This window comes from Ursus americanus, chromosome 12 (genome assembly GCF_024610735.1).
Source record: "Ursus americanus isolate L20-20 chromosome 12, mUrsAme1.1.p, whole genome shotgun sequence".
Classification (NCBI taxonomy): domain Eukaryota; kingdom Metazoa; phylum Chordata; class Mammalia; order Carnivora; family Ursidae; genus Ursus; species Ursus americanus.
The window spans coordinates 69,519,228-69,538,021 of record NC_142138.1 but is presented as its reverse complement, the minus strand read 5'-3'; the positions used below and the strand labels follow the sequence as shown (position 1 = coordinate 69,538,021).

Genomic DNA, 18,794 nt, shown 5'->3' with positions numbered 1-18,794 from the left:
AATAATCATATTTTTAAAATAAAATTACCTTAAAAATTTTTTTGAGAGAGAGAAAGGACACATGAGCAGGGGTGCGGGGAGGGCAGAAGGAGAGGGAGAGAGAGAATCTTAAGCAGGTTCCATGCTCAGAGTGGAGCCCCATGCAGGGCTCAATCACATGACCCTGAGATCATGACCTGAACTGAAATCAAGCTTAACTGACTGAGGCGCCGCTACCTAAATACATTTTAACTATCATTGTGATAAATATTACTTATTATTGGGAAACTGGCTGGGAATAAATAATAAACCCATAGAATCCAGAATGATAAACGTATTCCAGAAAAAGGCCTTGTCTTAAAAGTAGAACTGTCTTGATTATCTCAGAGACTCCTGAAACTCAGAGCAAGAGGATACTGATGGTTCTGATAAAGAACACTAGACTGAGAGTTTGGAGCCAAATTTTTTAATAATGGTCTTTCCAGCAACTAATAATGGGAGCTCAGGTGTATTTCTCCCCACTCCAGCTTTATTGAGATATTATTCACATATATCAGATATATTTCTTACTCTTTGTGGGTCTCAATGTCTTCATCTGTAAAATGAGGCCTCTTCCTACACTAGTATTTTCTACATCTTGATGGACTGGAATGTTAAAAGGTCTATTAACTTAGTAATTGCAGCCAGGATCAAGCTCTGGCCCCTGGTGCATGTCTATGTCCATGTGTGCGTGTGTGCATGTGTGTGTATTTTGCAAAAAACACTGTGCCAACATTATATCCTGAGATCTCAGAGCTGAAAGAGCAGATGGGAGGGGCATCTTCTTGGTTGGAAAAAGAGAGTAAGAAGACAGGGAGAGGGGATGGGGGTGCTGAGTAGCCAAAGTTGTTGTGAAAGAGGAAGTTAGGGGGAATTAAGTGTCAAAAATCTAGAAATAGCAAGATTGAAACCACTAGATCACTAAAATATTAATTAGTCAGAGTTTATTGTGCACATAAAAATAGTTTACACCTTGGAGCTCTCCAACTGACAGTGGAATGAGGTTCGGAGGTATATTGTTATAAGACAGCTTATATAGTGAGAGTGCAGAGCTTGCTTGTTTTTTTTCAATGATTGATAATGTCATTAGAGTTTTCCTAATGATTGAGGGTTGGTTAAAAGTGACCACCTCAAGCTAATTTGGGGGAACAGCTTGAATTTCATCTATGATTTTCAGAGACATATGCCAGAAGTGGCCCAATATTTATTTATTTATTTACTTATTTATTTATTTATTTATTTAGCAGAATAAGCTAAGTTTGGATTCAGTAGTTTTCCTAATAGCATAATCAAAAGTATCATTGTCATTATCTATTTTAAAATCTATGTGTTATAGATAGAAACCCAATTTTCATCATTTGAGTCAAACCAAAGTGTGTGATTATAGAGTGAGTCTGGAACGTGCCTTAAATTATGTCCAGTACCATTAAGGTTTTCTATGCATAGGGACAAATTCCCAGCAATGAAGTTTGCAGTGGTTATGAGCCGTCCTATGGCTTCCAAGCTTCCTCCCAGTACTAGATTAATTGGCCATAAGTATTAGTTAAATGGCCAAGGGATGGATACCCAACCTTTTTGTAAAGCCATTTTTCCTGTCATCAGAGCATGTGTAGGCACTGGTTCTAACATTAGCTGAGAGTCTTCCTGAGCGCGTAAGTGGGCACGTAACCAACAATCATTTTGCTTAGTTAAGGAGGGTATGCATTGAATGGCAGGCCTTAGTGGGTAGAGAAAATCCCTAACAGAAAAAGGAGCACGACTATGAATGTTTTGTGTTAGTTTGTGAAACAGTAATATCACAATAATTGTTAAAAATTTGAGTCCTGGGAAAAGATAAGGGATCTAGCAGAATCTTTTTCTGTGGTCTTAGGTGTAAGCTATCCACTTTGCCTTGTTTTCTGCTTTGAGGGAAGTTTTGTTTGTTTGTTTGTTTGTTTTTCCTGGAAATCCTCAATTTTAAGTTAACCATAGGTTGACAAGTCCAAGAATTGAGGAGCAGGGGGGTTCTCTTTATTAGATTTGATTTATTTATATGCCAGAGAGAGAGAGAGAGCACAAACAGGGCGAGCAGCAGGCAGAGGGAGAAGCAGGCTCCCCACTGGGCAGGGAGCCCAATGCTGGACTCGATCTCAGGACCCTGGGATCATGACCTGAGCCAAAGGCAGACACTTAACCAACTGAGCCACCCAGGTGCCGACGGTAGGGGAGGGGGGGTGTTCTCTTTAGTTGAGAGACATGGACCCAAAGTTCAATACCCTATAATTTAACTGCTGTGTGAAAAAACAGAACCCGGTAGAGCCCTTTTCATCGAGGTACAAGTGCTATTTTTCATTGATATCTCTTTCAGAACACCCAGTCTCCAGGTTCCAGTGTATGAAGTATAAAGTTTTCCTCAGGCAGAGGGTCTCTAAAAGCCTCCTTGACCTGTTGAATATAAGTTTTTGAATATTGCATCCATACTTTAAAGCATTGGGTCATATTAGAATTTACAAGGGCAGGATGTGTGTGGGGTTCTATCATCAAAGGCATGGGTTGCCTAGTGATGAATTCATAAGGTGTTAATTTATGTTTCCCAGAAGATGTTGACTTCATTCTCATAAGGGCTAAGGGTAACACTTTAGGCCAAGGTACTGCTGTGGTTTCAGTCCATTTTGCCAGTTTTAATCTTAGCGTATCATTGGTACATTCAACCTCCCCTAAAGACTGAGGGTGATAGAGAGAATGATAGTGCCATCATGTTTGAATAATCTTGTTTAGTTGTTTTATAATCTGTCCAGGTAAAGTGAGCCCTGTATCACTTGAAATTTCATTTGAGATTCCCCAAAATGGAGAAACATTTTCTAATAATTTCTCTGCTACTGTGGTAGCTTGCCCACATGGGAACGCTCCTACCCATCCAAGAAATAAATACACCATACAAGTACATATTTATAGCCCAATTGGAGACAATTGAAAAAGTATAATTGAAAATGTTCAAATGGCCCAGATATGGGGGAGCAGCCCCTGGGGTTAATTTAATGATTTTATCCCAGGTTATATGATTGACAGGTTAAACATTGATTATAAACTCAAGATGCTAGTTTAGAACAATCACCCATGATATTTCTTTATATTTTGAAGCATTTAGTCAATTCCATGGTGGGTAGTCCCTTGAAGCCCCCACAAAAGTGGTAACTGAGAGATTCAGGAAGCACCAGCCAGTCATATGTGCCCTCCAAAGTCCTCTTTTTATGATAAATTTCCATCCTTCTTGGTGCCACTTCTGTGAAACAACTTTTTGTCATTACACAAACTGTCTTAACTAATCCGACTTGGATCTATAGTTGACCATAGGTTGTGGAAATTCAGGAAAATGCCTTTACCAAAAGGTTTAGTATCTACCCTTTGGCCATTTTATGGAATTTATTTTAAGTTTTGGTACATTAGGAATCTCTTGAGTAAGAGCCTTAGCATGAAAGTTAGCCGTTGCATTTCCCTGGTATTCAGGGTCTGGTGGGAGCGTATGAGCCTCAATTTCTAGGATAGCAACTTGTGAGGATGATAATAATGTAGAGACGAGGTCAGCAACCTGAGCTTCTATTTTATAGGTGTATCACGTGACATTGAAAATCTTCCTTTCAGGGGCCCCTGGCTGGCTCAGTGTTAGGGCATTCGACTCTTGATCTCAGGGTTTGTGGGTTTGAGTCCCACATTGGGTGTAGAGATTACTTGGAAAGAAAAAAAAAATCTTTGTTTCCAGAGCAAACCAAAGTCATAAACTACTCTGAAGGCATGCCTGCTGTTGGTGTAAATATTTGAAGATTTTTCTTTTGTCAATTTATAGGCTCCAATGAGGGCCAACAACGCTGCAGGTTGGGCTGAATTAAGTAAAGCAGGGGCTCCTCTTTCTTAAAAATTCATGTTGTGTAGTGACAGCATAATTGGCTTGATATTTTCCTTCAGAATTTTTGGCATAGGAGACATCAACGCAGAGCACTAAGTCTGGATTGGCTAATAGGGTTTCTTGTAAATCTAATCTAGGAGTTGATTTAAGGAGACCAAGTCAACAGTTAAAGAGTCTCTCCTCTGTTAGGTAAGGGTAGGAGGGTAGCAGGATTTAAAGAGTTGCAGGAATGCAGCTCCCTGCTCAGCGGGAACCTGTTTCTCCGTCTCCCACTGCCACTCCCCCTGCTTGCGATCTCTCTCTCAAGCACATAAATAAATAAAATCTTTAAAAAGAAAGAGTTGCAGCAAAGAATACTGAGGAGACAAGAGTAGAATCTCACAAAATGTTGTCTACTAGCTGAGAAATGGTGTGTATGCTCATTGTTTGGCAAACTTTCTACAGCATGAGAACCCTGTAAATTCAATTCATTTCCCTGAACAATTTGGGTATGTCTTGGTCTTTGGATGCAATTTTAAGCTATTATAGACTGTAGGGCTATTTTTTCCTTCATTTTCTTGAGTAAGGGCTCCCCAAACCTGATAATTACATTCCTGAACAAACAACGTAACAGGTTTAGGATAGTCAGGAAGTCCCAATGCAGGAGGATTCTGTAAAGCCCATTTAATTTCAGTAAAGCTTCCTCATATTTGTTTTCTGAAGAAGGGTTCTTGAGTGTTGTGCATAGAGTGGAGAAGCTAACTAGGAAATGTCAGGGACACTGGATTGACAATATCCTGCAAGTCTAAGGACATTCCCACTTCGTAGAGCTCCCCAAGTGAGTACAGGATCTTTCTTAGGGGCAAGGGTTTTCCGTGTCAATGGAAAACGCATAGGATCCCTATGCATTTAGGACAGGAACACAGTGAGAGATGAGTGGAGGTTTGTAAGGACTTCTGTTACCCATAATTGGAAGAAATGTTTACTGAGAGCCTCCTCTGGGTTTGGCTGTGTGCATAAGATGACTAAAATTCTCCCAGCTCTGAAAGAGTTCTTAGTCTAAGAGCCAGTAGCTGCCTAATGATACAAGAAATGTTGGTTAGAAATATGAATCAAGTATAGCGTGGTTTAAAAGGTTCAAATAGGATTTGATGCTACCTGGGGGATGACATGTCCTGATCCCTAATCTGGCTCCTTCTTACACCTGGATTACCTGTTCTAGACCAGTGACTCAGGGCCTCAGGCAAATTTCAGCTTCTCAGGAAACAACTAGAACCTGTGCTCCCTGCTGGCTGAATGGGGCCAACACTGCCAAGGTCTCCAGGAGCAGCTGGTGACATCAGAAGCCATTGGCTCTGCTCTAGCACTCCTACAGAAGCACAGAGGATGTCAAGTTGGTCTGATAAATTCACCATTACCGAAGTCACGAGTGATCATCTGTCTTCTTTTTGATAAGACAAATGCTTTACTGGCATTGTTCTACTCATCCCAACATTTAAAATAAGTTTCAATCCTGATCATATTTCTAAAAAGGCAAAGTAGTCATTTTGCCCTCACTTTGCAGATAGGAATGCCGAAGCACAAAGTAGTAAAGTGACTTCCCCAGCTTGCGGCGGGAGGGTAGAGAGAGCACACTGGGGCTGCAGCCTGGGCCTGTGGCTTCCTGCTTCATCCAGCCAGCCGCGTCGCCTCTCTCAGGAGCAAGATGAACTAAAACCTCCTCTTCTACAGTCCTTTGTAACAAATAGTCGCCATGTTGGTCAGGATATTATGGGATACTAGATTACTTCGTGTCATTTTCTTGGAGATCGTCTTTCAGATCATTCTTCTGAACTCTATGAGCAGAACACCGTGCTGGTGAGTTACTCTGGAGCATACAGAGGCGGCAGAATACGGTGGTTGAATGAAAGGAGCTTGAAGATGTCCTGCCAGTGGAGCTTGGCCATCTACAGGAAAGATGCAGATAGGTCCATCCTGATGAGAGAAGAATCCTGCTGCCTAGAACAAGTGGTTTCTTTTCTCGGATGATGATTTTCCTTCCAACTTTCCAATTAATACCTGGCTTTGTTTACCGTATTGAGATGGTTTATAAGCTGAAGAGAGCGACTGGAAGCAGATTTTAAAGCAGAACTAGAGAAGAAAGTCTGGTTCCATTTTCAGAAGTATGGAGCTGGGGAAAGACACTTTTAGAAGGGGACTTCCAAGCAGAAGAAAGCTGCACTTTCCTTCCTTCCATCCCTTTACCACATTCAGGTCACTAAACATATGCCATATAATTCAGTGTAGGGGACTTAGGGGTGAAATTCTCTAAGCGCCTTCTGCTGAAGTACCAGAACCTGTCAGTCACCTCTTTCCCTACTTACTGTTTCTTTCCCACTTCAGGAAATACCATTCCTTGATCCAGGATCAGGCTCGAGAGTTAACCCACCTGAGGCAAAAGGTGAGGATGGGAAGAGCTTTCTCTTCCCTTCTCATGCAGCATGTCAGTAATACGGTGAAAACCTTTGAGGAGCTCCTTAGCAGGAATAGAGTTGACCGCTACATGGAACAGCACTTCCGTGAGCAGCTGAGCAAGGGGAGCCAGCTGGCAGAGAGCCTTGCAAGCAAATTCAGCACAGGTAAGCTGGTCCCAGGGCTCAGGAGGACCTTCAGTCCTGCCCAAGGACCCAAGGCTCAGAGAAGCCCACACTCATCTACAAGTGACTTTTCAGTTTGACCTCCTGCTTTGTAGTCACCATCTTGGAACCATGGTGGAGTCAGGACTGGCTGGTGAGGAACAATGAGGAGAAGCACACAGGAATGGGGATGCCAGGATGATGACCAGCTCCTTTATCTCTCGTGGAATATGGACACTAGGGCAAAAGGCATCTCTGGGGGGTGATAGCATTTATCTGAAACTGTCAGAAAGATAGGTAGAATGGGGGCAGCTGGTTGCTATGAACAGAGCCCTGAATTAGGATCTGAAGACCCTGGCTCTAGCCTGTATGTGTTCATTACTAGCTCTGGACATGTTCATACTTCTCTTGATTTCTGTTTCCTCACCTAAAAAAATTAGGTCAAATAATACCAGCATGATTGATCTAAGGATCAAACCAGCAATATTAATCAGTGCACTTCAAAAAAAATGATAAAGAATCATGCTGATTTGGGCATGCTTCAGACACTGTGTATACCAGTACCGGGTGGTGGGAACGTCAGTTATTTCGGGTGCCTTTACCACAGAATGTTCCCTGGAGCACCTGAGGGCCCATAGTAAGAGCCAGCTGGAGGCCGCTGTGTGGGCTGCTGATAGCAGATCAGAGGCAGGGCAAGGATGTCTGCCACACAGAGACGGGAGTGGATTCTGCGTGAAAGCTGTGAGGGGGCCTACAGATGTGAGACCGAAAACCAGCTTTTGGGGGGGACTTGGAGGCTCTGCTTGGAGTAATCCGGAGGCCTCCATGGCCTGTAGGAAAAGTGACATTTTTAGCTTTTGACTCTGACCCGGGACAGAGCAAGTAGAGAGGATGATCTTTGTGGTGGGCTCAGGAAAGCCTGCCAGGCAAGTTCTCCAAAGTCTCAACCCGACACCTCCCGAGAAAATTCAGAGTATCCTGGGCTGAAAAAATCAAGCAGTCACAGCTGATTCCATAGAAAATTCAGTGTCTGTCTGTAATCTGGGAAATGAGACCTGTTTAAATTATAACTAGTCCTTTTTGAATCTGGTTTTCAGATGACTTTCCAAGTGAGAAGAATCAAGCAGGACAGATGCTGCGGACCCTCGGGTAACTCCCAATTTTCAGGGGCTGTGAAACATATAATCTGGCGAGGGACTGAGAAGCAAGGGCTAGAATCTCAAAGAGGCAGGAGCTCTCACACCCCACAAAAAGCAAATGGCGATTATAACATCAAATCATTACGTATCCCTAGTGATGAAGTGGTCTTGTTTCCTATTTTTTAAAATTCAGTATTATTTTGGTCCCATTCTCTATTAGTTCACCAATTTAGCAATACTGAGCCACTCTAACCTCATTACCCAGTCTTAGGAGTCTCCTGTACCCCCAGGGACACCCTCTGATTTCCCCTAGATCTTTAAAGACCAGAGTGAGATTGTATCTGGTTTCTTCAATGGTGACCCTAGAGGTGCTGGCCGATGTTACCGAGCTACAAATTTTCCTCTCAAAAAAAGAAAAAGATTTACACTGTATGATAATACTTGGGATGGAGGTCTAAAAACTGCAGACACCTGGGAGGCCACATTGCCTCAGGAAGCAGCTTCAAATGGGCCACGGCACTACTACTGAACGCATCGTGTCCAGAGTGTGTTGAACTCTCAGGGACCTCTGGTTGTCCTGCGCAGGAGCAAGGAGTATTACTGAAAGGGCGGGATGGGTCTTCTCTCTTCCTCGGGATGTTTGTGGCCAAGGCGCTGGGCAGCTGCCGTTCTCCCCTGTCCCCCACTCTCCACCCCCAGACAAAAACAAACTGTTTGGCTTCTCCTCCAAAGAAACGGTCTCCTTGACTTCTGGCACTTATCCTGTGAGCCGCCAGATCATTACAGCCATGTCATTCAGGTGACCTTTATTTTTCCTCTGTCTTTCTTACCCACCAGTCTCTTAAGGGAGATGCATAAGAAGGGTAAAGTGACAACAGTCCTAAGGACCAGGCAGGAGGCCCAGCCCCAGACTCTGCCCCAGATCCACTCCAGCAGCACCTTCCTGCTTCGTGAAGAGCAAGAAGCACGCCCTTCGGTGGATGTGGCCAGTGAGTACCCAGACCGTGGCCAGTTGCTAGGTGCTGGCTCCTTTGTCTACACCAAAAGTAGGTGTCTTTGCGGCCGGGCCCTGCAGATCCACTGTGATGGCCCTGGTAGAGCACGGGCCCAGGACTCCGTCCCAAGCGTAGGCCCAAGGGTGTCAGGTAACTCTTTTCCATTCCTAGTCCCACATGTCATCAGCTACCTGACCCCCTCTGGCACATGCATGGTGTTGGACTTGAGGCGAGGAGTCAGGAGTTGGGAAGGGAAGGGGCAAACGCTCCGTCATCACTGCAGCCCAGCCGTGTCACCTTTCAGATCACGGCGTGAACATCGCTCACGTCGGGCCTGATCTTGAAATCCTTGGGGTAAATAGTCACAGTTCCTGTTTTCTGTTTACCACTAAATATTCTTTACCACTTGTGGATTTGCAGATCCCATCCCACATTCTAATAATTCAGCCATGATGTCCTCTGACCCCTCATTACCTGGGATGTGTCTCGGGTAGAAGCTGAATCCATCACCAGCCTGCCCCTGCCCAGAATCCCCCAAGAACGGTCTTTGGGTAGCCACGGTGGGGCGTTGGAGGAGGAGACTACATTTAAAATCAAACCTTCATTTTCTCCTGCTCAGTTTTCTCTTTAATTTCCCTCCCGAGAAAAGTATTTCTATTTTCAGGGAACTCTATCAGTCAAATCCCGGTGTGGACAACATGGAGAAACCATCCTTAATCTCTGGCTGTATCTGATTTTTTTTTTCCTGAATTGACTGTTTTAGGCAATGAATAAGCCATACTGGGTTTGACCTGGTACTATTCCTGTTTCCCATTTTACCCCGGGGATCAGAGCAGCATAGTGAAATGAGGAAATTCACCTTTATTGAGCACATATTTAATGCTCACATTATTGACTACGTTACATCTCTTGCCTCATTTAATTGGCACAACCATCCTCTCAGGTAGGTGGTGGCGTCCCAGTTTGACAACACGGCTGAGGACACTGAGGCTTAGCAAAGTCAGGGAACTTACTGAGGAGCGCCCAGCTTGGGGGTTTCACCGCGAGCCTGCGTGACTCGAAAGCTCAGACCGTCCACTGCACGGCAGCCCGAGCAGCCAGGGACCGAGCAGGGAGGCAGTCACCTCTTTCTACACCTTTTTTGCTGGGTTTCTGGAGCTGGTGTTTCCCCCCCTCCGCTCTTTGTGACAAAGATCTAGCCTCTGCACATGCCATTGCACTTTCATCCAAGAATTTATCAATAAATGGGCTGCCCTCGATATGTACATGACCTCCTCCAAGGGGCCAGTGGGGCCTTACCTACATCCTTGAACTCAGTTGCCCAAAGACACTTGATTCCACCTCATTGCTACCCTGAGAGACAGCAGAAGGGCAGACACACTTTCCCCTCACCTGCAGGTCCTGCCACGACTTGTAGGAATGGTCACACTTGAGATGTGGCCTCTGGGGTGGCATCAGCCTAACTTTCTGCCACCTCTATCTTTTCTGAGGGAAACTGAAGCCCTTCTTTTTTCCATCTGAAGTCATTATCCTCGCAGAGGGCCAATGGCTTATCACTGTTTCTCCTTTGCTTTTTGAGCCAAAACTCCTGGAGTAATTAACAAAAAGTGTGGCTAGTGTGGCAGCTTCCCTGTGAGGTGAAATGCTCCTCACAAGAGGCTGCTCCCCGTTTCTTTCTGTGTGCAGTATAAGGGCATATTTTCTGTGTTGTGTGGCCAGGGGAGACCGGGACATGAGAATGCTGATCACTGTTACTGATGGACTTGGACCTCCTTTGGCCTTGGCTGAGAGTAAGCTGATTTTCTGGAGAGGGGGTAAAGGAGGTTTGGAAGGCGCTGGGAATCACCTTTTGGTTGAGTTCCTACATTGTCAGGAATTGTGCTGAAGGTTTATGTAGTTTACCTTCCTCTTTATTTCACAGTGATGCTAATAACATCTGGTATTAGGTAATGCCATCCATAACGGAAGGAGAAGACCCACTGGATTTTGGTTTAAGTGCACAGTTCCTTAGAGGAACTTGACTTGGTTGAAGGGAAATAAGGACTTCACTCCTACCTGCTCAGAGGAGACACTTGCCTTCTCTGTGGCCCTTGATAATAATCCTTGAAAGGGAGCTGACTCCTATTTTTAGCTGAATTATGGCCCTACCATCCAGGTGGGTGTAGCCAGGTTCTCCTAGCATCATTGACATCATGCATTTTTGGTTCTACAATCCCCCGTGCGGAAATAACCCAGTCATTCTTTGGACAGGAGTCAGACAATCTAAACTGTATTTAAGAATTATTTTTACAGTCTCGTGAGCCATTCTGGGTGGGATCCAAATCACCCCTCGCCTTCCTCCGAGACTCCCTCAACCTCAGTAGGCCCCCAGAGCGCTAGGTAGGAGAAGTGGGAGGCACCAGCAGCGTCACCCTGTTTAAGTTCTCTGCACATGGGCTATTAGCGGAAGCCATTTTCCCTTTCTCTCCTTCCTCCAACAACCCCCAACATAGAACAGTCTCATGAAAGGCATAGACTGTTCCATGAGTATATTACCTGTTCACAGACCAGCAAAATGCTTCATCTCCTTAATCTCATGATTTCTAACATTGGCAGTGAGCTCTGCTACTGGAGGAGACATTCTGCCGTCCCTCCCTGGGATCATTGCAGTATTGGGACTCATGAAGGGAGCCAGGAGAGGGGTCCTTGTACTTTTCCTGTGCATGCGCTGTAATCCCCAGATACTACATCTAGCCACTACTTCTATGCTTGTCCTTTTTTAAAAAATTCAAGTACAGTTAGCATACAGAGTTATATTAGTTTCAGGTGTACAATACAGTGAGTCAACAATTCTATGGGGTGCCTGGGTGGCTCAGTCAGCTGAGTGCCCAACTCTTGGTTTCAGCTCAGGTCATGATCTCAGGTTTGTGAGATTGAGCCCCACATCAGTCTCCATGCTTGGCATGGAACTTGCTTAAGGTTCTCTCTCCCCCTTTCCTTCTGTCCCTCCCCCATGCTTACTCTCTCTTTCTCTCTTAAAAAACAAAAACAAAAAACAATTCTATACATTTCTCAGTGCTCATCATCATAAGTGTACTCTCAATCCCTTTCACCTATTTCATCCATACCCCCACCTCCCATCCGGCAACCACCAGTTTCTTCTCTATATTTAAGAGTCTGTTTTTTTGTTTATCTCTTTTTTTCTTAGTTCGTTTGTTTCTTAAATTCCACATATGAGTGAAATCATATAGTATTTGTCTTTCTCTGACTGACTTATTTCACTTAGCATTATATCCTGTAGCTCCTTCCATGTTGTCACAAATGGCAAGATTTTGTTCTTTTTCATGGCTGCGTAATGTTCCATTGTATATAAATACCACATCCTCTTTATCGATTCCTGTATGGGTGGACACTTGCTTCCATAATTTGGCAATTGTAAGTAATGCTGCAGTAAACATAGGGGTGCATATATCTTTTCAAGTTCATGTTTTTGTCTTCTACCCAGAAGTAGAATTACTGGATCATACTGGTAGTTCTATTTTTAATTTTTTGAGGAACCTCCATACTGTTTTCCACAGTGGCCGCACCAGCTCACATTCCCACCAACAGTGCATGAGGGTTCCTTTTTCTCCGCATTCCCACTCGCCAACGCTTATTTCTTGTGTTTTTTATTCTAGCCATCCTGACAGGTGTGAGCTGATATCTCATTGTGGTTTTGATTTGCATTTCCCTGATGATGAGTGATATCGAACATCTTTTCATGTGTCTGTTGGCCATCTGTATGTCTTCTTTGAAAAAAACATCTATTCATGTCCTCTGCCCATTTTTTAATTGGATTATTTGGGGGTTTTGGTGTTGAGTTATAGAAGTTCTTTATATATGTGGATATAACCCCTTATTGGATACATCATTTGCAAAATATTCTCATTCAGTATGTTGTCTTTTTGCTTTGTTGAATAAAAAGCACAAAAGCTTTTCATTTTGATGTAGTCTTTAATTTTGCTTTTGTTTCCCTTGCCATAGGAGACGTATCTGGAGAAATGTTGCTAGAGCGGATGTCAGAGAAATCACTGCCTGTGCTTGAGGTCTCTGATATCCGCTCTAGTCTTCACTCCATGCATTACCGTATTTGTTTTTTAGGCTGCTGCAACGAAGTATCACAGACTGTGTGCTTTAAAACAAGAGACATTTGTTTTGCCCAAGTTCTGGAGGCTAAAAGTCTGAAATCAAAGTGTCAGCTGGGCCATGCTCCATTTTTCTTGCCTCTTCCTAGTTTCTGGTGGTCTCTGGGAGCCTCCCTTGGCTTGTAGATGGATTGCTTCAGTGTCAGCCTCCTGACTCCCTTGTCATGGGGTCTTCTCCCTCCGTGTGTCTCTTTGTGTGTGTCTCCTCTCCTATCCTTATAAGGACATCAGTCATATTGGATGAAGGCCCACCCTAATCCAGTATCACTCATCCTAACTCATGACATCTGCAAAGACTCCCTTTTCAAATAAGGTCACATTCTGATATTCTGGATGGACATGACTTTTTGGAGGACACCATTGAACCCAGTATAATTATCTTTAAAAAACACTTCATATCTGACTTCCCATTGGTTTCTCCCTCACGTTCCTTTCTGGACAGATGTCAGCCCAGCCACTCCTGCTGATTCAGCTTCATCACTCGGCAACCACCCAGATGCCAGATCTGCCCAGCCGTCCCATCCTCTGAGTGGCAGCACACAACTGAGCGGGACGCCAGACCCGGGGCAGCGGGGCAGCAGTGGCCCATGGGACGAGACGAGGCCTCAGAAAATGAATGCATCTGGGCATCTGTCCCCGTTCTCCTCTTTGTACCGGCCCAACTCCAAGCCCTCTGGTAAACACAAGGAGCAGGTGGTGAAGTAGAGCCCATTGCTGGGAGGGAACACATTCTTTTTGGGCCCAAGGATGGTTTTACTCCTCTGTTAGATCCTGGCTCACAGAACTGGGTGAGGTGAAGGGGGCAGTATCCTGTGGCCCAGCCAGAGAATGAGATGCCAGCCCAGTGCCGGACCTTTCTAAGTGCTTCTCCCTTTGCCCCTCCCGAGGGAGTCACTCTGAGCAGGAGAATACAGGAAGTCGGGGGCATTCTGAGGTATTCTACAGAGAGGATGAGTTGCTTCACATCCATGTGCTCCCTTTTCTCTGTGCTATAATCTTCCCAGGCCTAGATTGAGACTGTTCTTAGAATTCCCAACTCAGGCTTCCATGGGAAAGGTCTTCCTTAGGTCAAGAGCTATTTATTGCAGGATAGGAGACTATTTCTACAGGTACACACACACACACACACACACACACACGTGTGCACACACTTGGTATGCAACCATAAAGCACTCTTGCCTCTCAAACTTTGCTGTGGAGTTTAAAGCCGGGCTTCCTGGCCACCAGTGACTAGAGGTGCAGCCGTGAGGAGGAATGGCTTGAAGCATTTCCGTTTCTAGCACCCGGACAGAGTACCAATAAGACATTTGAAATTCTCAGAGAAAAACCTGGCCCTCCCCAAGTCGTCCTGGCAGATGAAGTCCATCCTTGGTTTCTTTCCCCTTCCCTTTGTGCATCCATTGCCTTCCTCAGAGGTGTCCCCTTCTCTCGTGTTACTCCTTCAGGTCCTAACACCTCCCCAGGCCCTTCCTTGTCACTCTTCACCAAGAGCGGTTAAAGGGAAACACTCAGTATCACTCATTGTTCACTGCCTGATTTAATTTCATATGCATTTACCTTAGCCTTTCTGTTAATAGGTGGGTGTTAAAGATTTTCAGTCATGGATCATCAGGTAGGGTAGGTATGAGGTAGAGAGAAAGGCCCTCTGGATTGCTACCACAGAAGGTAGACCAACTTTCTCATTGTTAGGCCAGTCTTTGTAGCAGATTCTCACCCTTGCTTTCCAGCCCAGTGTCCATCTCCCTCAGATGTACTCGGCCTCTATCTGGGAGGAGGCCCTTGAGGGGTTTCCTTACAGAGGGCCATCTTGTGTTTGAAAGCCCAGGAACTCTTTAAACAAAGTTGCCTGGTGCTTCCTGTTTACCCAGGTGAGAGAAAGAAATTGTCAAAGTACAGGGATGGGCAGGGATCTTGCAGAGAAGTTCTGGGCAGGCGCCATGGCTGCCCACGAGGGAATGGCTTTCCCCACCTCTTACCTCTCCCGTGCCTTGGTGGGATGCAACAGGGGCCGACCTACTGGAAAAGAATCTTGTGGAGATCCAGAACCTGCGCCAGCGCCTGGAGGAGTCCATCTGCATCAATGACCGCCTGCAGGAGAGGCTGGACCACGTGCTCAGCAGTGCTGACCAAGGAAAAAGTAGGAAAGGCGAAAAACTGATTCTGTCCACATCTAAAGTCTTGAAGGGCACATAGGTTCCCAGTTAAAAGGCATGTCAGTGTGCATGCAATACCCTGGTCTTCCCTACAATCTGCCCAGAGAGGGAAGCAGGGCAGTCACTGTTGTCCCCACTTTATCAATGAAGACACCGAGTGTTTGCCCCAGGTAGGGCTAGGTCTCATGCTCAGGGCTGTCTGACATGATGCCCATTCTTGTAACTCCCTCCACTACCTGGTGCTGACCTGGCTTATGCCTGACTGGCAAGTGGTAGAAGTGAGACTTGCACGAAGCCCACTCCAGCAGAGGGAGGACCACATCTCACTTTCTTAGCATTACCACATGTCCTGGGCACCACCTGCCACTGCCCATATGTGAATGGCCCATACTCCCACACTTTCCATAGGATGCTGTCACTCAGAGACCAATACTTCCACATCCCTTCTCCCATGTCAAGCTCAGAAGAATGGCGGCCAGGGCCCCTACAACACCACAGTAGCAGCTAATTCATGGGAAAGACTGTCCCACAGTTGCAGCCATTGCACATGAATGTGTGGCCTGCTACAGCATGACTCAGCCACGTCACACGGTTGCGCCGGTGCACGAAGCCCCGGTGTTCTGTGTGGCGAAGGCTGTAACTTTGGTGGTTGCAGGAAAGTATATCTTTGAGAGCACCTGTTTCCCAAATATAGGACTTGCCTGGGTTTTTTAACTTCCTGTGATAGTAGCCGCATCCGGCTTCCACGGCTAGAACCCAGAGTCTGTGCCTCAGCTCCACCATAAGGAAAGGGCCTTTGGGAAAGCAAACTGGAGTTTTCAGGCTTATAGAGGGCAAAATCCAAATCTGGTCACTTCCGTGGTCCCCCTTTCCACAGCAGTACCCAGTCGCAGAGACAGAGAAGAGGGTGGAAAGTTCAAAAATTGCCCAGACCCACATGGGCCAAAATTGTAATCGTTATACTCAATTTGAATAGGCTGCTGCTACTTATAAGGTCCCATCTACTCAACCCTAGCAATGTAGGAGTGAATAGCTCTGGGAGATTCACATTTCACATATTAGTCCTTTGCTCCGTCTTTGCAGATAACCAGGGAGTCACTAGCTGTGAACTGGATACCAGCTTGGTGCTCTCTCCCTCCCTTTCCCACTCCCAGCTGAGTGTGAATAAGGAGGGAAAGGAATGTCAGATTATTTCGAGTAGTCAGTGAAGAGTTCCCTGAGTCCCTGCAGACATCACTGCCGCTCTGTCTCTCCCTCCCTAGGCACCACACAGGCCGCTCCAGGGGTCTCCTCTGCAACCCCACATTCATACGCTCGAAGTCACTCTTCTGGCTCTCCTCAGGATGTCTTGTGACATGATGTCTGATGGTCTAGAAGAATGTTCTCCAGAACTTTTGCAGCCCTATCGAACAGCATTCTTGGCTGTGAACTTGGAGGCATCGACATCGACCTTTAAATGAATGGATCAAATTAATAAATTCTTATTTAAAAATTATTGTTTACATGTATTGAATGCCTATAAAGAGTAAAATTTGTGAGGAAAGAATAAAACCAATAATGGCCAAAAATTCATAGAAAAAATTAAAGGAAAAAATGAGTTTTCTCTATGAGCTATTTTTTTTCTTTCTTTTCTTTCTTTCTTTCTTTTTTTTTTTTTTGCAGAACACTTCTTTATTACAGCAACATATAAAGCAAATATAACCTTAAATGTTTATGACCACAACTGTACATTACTATGACTGCTGGTGTCATCCAGCTTGTTCAAATTCGGGGGAATAGCTTATATGTAATTCTTGAAATCCACTGACCTTCTTTATAAAAATGTGGTTTGAAATGCATGTACACATTTTTAAAGTACATAAATTTTCACTCTCCTGACTTTATTCCCAATCTCTGCGTTTTCACACATCCTTGATGAGTTAACCAAACTCAAGGCCTTTTGTTACTAAGAGAGCCAGCGAGGTTATGTTCGCCAGTGGCAATATCCTTAAAAGTTAATAATAACTATGGTCACCGGTAGATTTTTGAACTAGTTCCTTCTTCCTTAAGGGCAAACGAGCTTTCACCTGGGCATTCAGACCGACAATCCTTCAAACATCTCCTTAAAAGACTTTATTAAACAGCCATTTCCATTTTAATAGTAGGGTGAGGATTGTACCCCTCAATCTGAAAGTCTTCAGCTTTGAAGTCATTGATTCTCTCAAGTTTGAGAAGCATTTTGAGCATTTTCGGCAGCTCAACGTGATTCAGGTAAATATGTGCATCTCCCAAAGTATGTACGAAGTTAGCTGGCTTCAGGCCCGCGATGTGTGCGACCATGTAGGTGAGCAGGGCCTACGAGCTGGCGATGAAAGGCACACCCAGGCCCATGTCTCACGACCTGTGGCACAACGGGCAAGACAGCTTGCCATTTACCACGTAGAACCCGCAAAGGGCATGGCAGGGAGCCAGGGCCGGAAGAGGAAGAGCCAGAAGAGGAAGAGCCAGAAGAGGAAGAGCCAGGATTATTCGTGTGTCATCAGGATTGGTGTGGATTGCATCAGTCAGCTTTTGCACTGGGTCTACTCCTTCCTTGACCTGAAGAATCTGAGTTCTTACCTTTGTATTCTGCCCCACACACCTCCACTGAAAGCCTGACCTGGAGTTCTCCTTAGCGTCAGGGGTATGGACCTGTGCTGTCACTGGCCTTCCAGCTGCCCAGTAGCTACATCGGATGGCCTCCTTGAAAGCTGTCTTCACCTGGAGGACTTTAGAGGTGCGCTGGAGGGAAGCCCATCCCGAGATAGTTGCAGAGGGCGGGGTTTCAAGACGTAGAGCATCAGATGCCTGAGGTCTCCTTACCTTCGATAGCCTGTCCCTCTCTGCCAGGGACAGCCAACAAAGACTTAACTCAGGCTTCAGGGAAAAGTGTACACGCAGGAAAGCTCCCTCAAAGAACAATGGATAACTGAAGGCGAGCATTCAAGAGGAGAGCCTCAAGAGGTTCGTTCTCAACCAACACGAATGCCAAGAAAATGGGAAAGGGAAGAGGTGGGCTTCCAGCACTCCACCTGGGCTGCTCCAGGTTCAGTGACCTTTGAGGTCAGAGGGTACAATGACAGGGAGAAAACTATTCAGCTTGTCTGAACTGCCTGTAAAATGGGTAACTGTGGATTCAGGGAAAGGAGAGCAATGGAGGCAACAAGAAACAGAAGAATGAATACATGAGAGAGAATTGCTTTGGAAAACACATGCCGTGTCAAATTTGGGACCACACTGAAATTCTGCTTAGTTGTGTTATTACAATGACCAGGTCACATGCTATTTTGAAGAAGAAGTCAAGGATTGAGATCGGTCCACCAGTCAAGAGTCACAGAGGCTGCCCCCCAACCCACCACATATCCAGGGAACCATAAATATATATTGCTTTGCACCTGCTGCTTTAGTTCATCATAACACTTCTGAAATTCTTCCTTGTTGTTGCGTGTATCAGTCATTCGTCTTTTTATGGTTGAGTACTATTTATTATATGAATAGCCCACAATTTGCCCATACTCCCATTTGTGTCCTTTCACTTTCCATCTTCTCCACAACAGTCCCCCTCCTTGTCTCCTTCCTGCTCTGTGCACCATCTCACTGGCATTTTTTTTTACTTTGTCTTTGTTACGTCAAGTTTTCAGTATGGCAAAATGCAACTCACTTGAATCTTGAAGGTGTGAAAGACAGGGGAGTTAGCTATAATTTAGCTTTGGATAAAGGGAGTCCATAGGCCAGTTTTATAAAATTGCAGAGAGAGGGGCACCTGGGCGGCTCAGTGAGTTAAGTGTTTGCCTTTGGCTAGGGTCATGTTCCCAGGGCTCCCTGGTGGGG

At 45.2% G+C, this 18,794-nt stretch overlaps 1 protein-coding gene and 1 pseudogene across 2 annotated transcripts in view; one reads left to right on the top strand and one right to left on the bottom strand.

The window, feature by feature from the left end:
* The window catches only part of LOC123779200 (myomegalin-like), a 46,046-nt gene extending 29,559 nt beyond the window's left edge, over positions 1–16,487 (top strand). For both annotated transcript variants that reach the window (XM_045777122.2, XM_045777121.2), the window contains exons 3-8: positions 6,263–6,498; positions 7,593–7,644; positions 8,472–8,623; positions 13,235–13,468; positions 14,798–14,929; positions 16,208–16,487. In XM_045777122.2, coding sequence (XP_045633078.2) covers positions 6,263–6,498; positions 7,593–7,644; positions 8,472–8,623; positions 13,235–13,468; positions 14,798–14,929; positions 16,208–16,299 — 898 coding nt within the window. In that variant the 3' untranslated portion in view covers positions 16,300–16,487. The remainder of the gene's footprint in view (positions 1–6,262; positions 6,499–7,592; positions 7,645–8,471; positions 8,624–13,234; positions 13,469–14,797; positions 14,930–16,207) is intronic.
* Positions 16,488–16,499: 12 nt separating this feature from the next.
* LOC123779226 (thymidylate synthase pseudogene) lies at positions 16,500–18,421 on the bottom strand (annotated as a pseudogene).
* Positions 18,422–18,794: the final 373 nt, after the last annotated feature.